The 2,786-nt window shown below is 40.2% G+C and overlaps 1 protein-coding gene across 1 annotated transcript; it reads right to left on the minus strand.

Moving 5' to 3' along the window:
* Positions 1 to 1,302: 1,302 nt before the first annotated feature.
* LOC143613659 (uncharacterized) lies at positions 1,303 to 2,570 on the minus strand. Its single transcript, XM_077087310.1, has 2 exons — positions 2,446 to 2,570; positions 1,303 to 1,627 (listed from the first exon to the last, which is right to left on the minus strand). The coding sequence occupies exons 1-2, from the start codon at positions 2,568 to 2,570 to the stop codon at positions 1,303 to 1,305; spliced, it is 450 nt and encodes a 149-aa protein (XP_076943425.1).
* Positions 2,571 to 2,786: the final 216 nt, after the last annotated feature.

The following is a 2,786-nucleotide window of genomic DNA, read 5'->3' on the forward strand; positions in this document are numbered from 1 at the left end:
GCCACGAAACTAAACCATCACTGGTTCATAACAGAAATGGTGGTGAAACAACTTTAAAAATCATAGATCTAAAGGGGTTGGATGAATCTGACCAAATTAGACCCAAATCAAAGACAAATTACACCTGAATCGGAACAAACCGAAGCTTATGTGAAGAACAAGAGCATAAAAGATTCGAAATCGGACCCGAATTGGGTCATCGTGTTTGTGAAGATTTGGGCATCTACACCAGTTTGATTTAAGGATGGGTTGAGGTGGGTGGTCTAACAGTTGTAAATCTGATGGTTGTAAATGGTGGCGGAAGTGGGTGGCGGTGGTTGTAGATCTGATGGTTGTAGCTGACGGCGGCGGGGAGTTTAGGTGGGCGGCGGTGGCTAGTGTTAGAGATGGAGATAGATGTGGGTGAAGGTGGTTCTTCAAACATTCCTTAAACTGATATTTGTTGGCCAGAGGAGTGGTGACGGTGGTAGCCGGTGGTGGTGTTGGGGTGGATGGTGGAGGCGTTGGCCGGAGGAGTGGTGACGGTGGTGGAGTGGTGACGGTGGTGGTGTTGGGATGTTTGGCCGGAGGAGTGGTGACGGTGGTGGCTGGTGGTGGTGTTGGGGTGGATGGTGGAGGTATTGGCCGAAGGAGTGGTGGTTGAAAGGTGGGAGACGAGGATGAAGATTTGATGTCGATTTGTCGATTTGGTGTTTTGCGGCTGTCGATTTGATGGATTCACCTCAAGGTTTGGTGCTGCCATCGGAAAGGAAGGGGGTGGCGAAGATGGCGGTGGTTGCGTAGTGGCGGTGGTCAGAGACAGAGAAAGAAGTGTGAGAGAGAGAGTGAGTTTAAGATATATATATATATATATATATATATATATATATATATATATAGAATATATTCTTTCTAATATATATGGAATATTGTTTCTTTTAATTTAAATTTTTAAATTATGTAAATTTACAAATTTACCCCCATGTGCAATGCACATGAGCAGATGAGCTAGGGTCGAAGGATAAAGCGTGATAAAGTTTTTGAATACAAAGGATGTTTTTTGCCGTTTAATTTGCGAAAGGACAACCATTGAAAAAACGTACAAACACAAAGACTAGTTTTGATGCCTTTTCAAATATTTATCTGGCTGTTGGTATTCATGATGCATATTATAAATCATTCTTTAATGATGCAAGTTTATGTAATCAAACCAAACAATAAACATAACAACCAACTATTATACATTGACTAAAAGAAATAGATCAGTTCACAAATCGCAAAATCATTATCTTTAAGAATCCCAACAAGGATTAATTTTAATAATTAATTACAAGCCTGATTGGCGTCGTAAAACCGTCGCGCTTGTACCGCTGCTTCCTCATTGGAGACTAAACCCTGAATCACGGCGGTTTTCACCTCCCAGGCACTGTACGGGTACCCTTTCCTAGTGTAGGAGTTGATCAAAGCCGCCGTGGATTCCTTTACGAGCCGAGCAAACACGTTTTCTACGTCGTCGTTTCGAGACGTGGCCTCTAATAGTGTGAGATCGTACCGGTAGCGTTCGTAAGCTCTAGATCCGAACACTTTTGATACTGTCGATCCCTGCGGTATCATCCTCGGCCATGCCTCGCGCCTACTGCTCCAATACCTGCAGATTCCATCACCATCACGATATGGATGTGCACGTTTCGGGTCGGGTCGGTTTTGGAGTAAGACCGAACAAAAAACTGAAACTTTTGGTTTTTTAGTTTTTGAAACCGTTCGGTTTCGTCATTTCGGCTTAAAAGTTTTGGGCTGAAAAAAAATTGGCCCAAAACTATGAATTTGAGCCCAAATCATTTTTTTAACAATATAATTATAGCCGAGTCACTCGTGAGCTACTCAAGCTCGTATCGATAAAAAGCTCGAAATGAGACAAACCTTTTCGAGCTCTAGCTCGAGCAGAGCTCATATAAAGCTTGTCTGGTTATTGATCCCGAGCTTGAGCCTTGCAATTTTATGTAATACCACTTTTGGACATGTAGGAATTAACTTCACATTGCACAAACGAGCTCGAGCCAACCTTAGACTCGTTTAATGTTTTTCCCAATTTATGTAAAATAAATTAAAAAAGTATGTAAAATAATTAATAAAGAATTAATGAGTCAAGTTGAGCCCGTGCTTGAAAAAATTCAAGCTTTAGAAATAGAACTTGAAATGAGCCACCCTCGAGCATAATCGAATTTGGGCTTGGCTAGTTTACACCTCAATCAGAATAGCTGTTTTAACCATAAACAATCAAACTTTAAAAATTTATAATCAAAACGGCCATCCGACCTCTGTCCAAAGTATCATTTAAAATGGTGGGTGTACACAACAGAAGCTTAGAATCTCAAAAATTTATAATATAATATTAATGAACCAAAAAAACAATATCAATGATTAAAATGTGGAAAGAGAGAATAAATAAAAGATGGAATAGCATACTGTGGAGTGCATCTTCCTCTGTTTCTCGTGTAAACAAATCCCATCCGTTCAGCAGATTCAGTACCAGTAGGAAGCATAACAACCAGTAGAACCAGAATTAGAGTTATTAATGAATGGTTGTTCATCTTGTTTGAAAAGCTAACGAAAGGTTAACTAGAGTTGGACTTCTTGTTGCAGGATAAGTGAGATTTGGGATCTGAGTTTGGCAACATGTTTGGGCAATAATATTAACCGTAGCAGGTAACATGGTCTCGTGACTTGTGCTTTTTAATTTTATTTATTTGAATTTAGCTTCTGTTTGTGGGTTCCTTTTCCTTGAAACTCTCGTCCTTTAGTTCAAA

This window comes from Bidens hawaiensis, unplaced genomic scaffold (genome assembly GCF_021521415.1).
Source record: "Bidens hawaiensis isolate Kalapana, Puna unplaced genomic scaffold, B.hawaiensis_p1.1 tig00038005_1, whole genome shotgun sequence".
NCBI lineage: Eukaryota > Viridiplantae > Streptophyta > Magnoliopsida > Asterales > Asteraceae > Bidens > Bidens hawaiensis.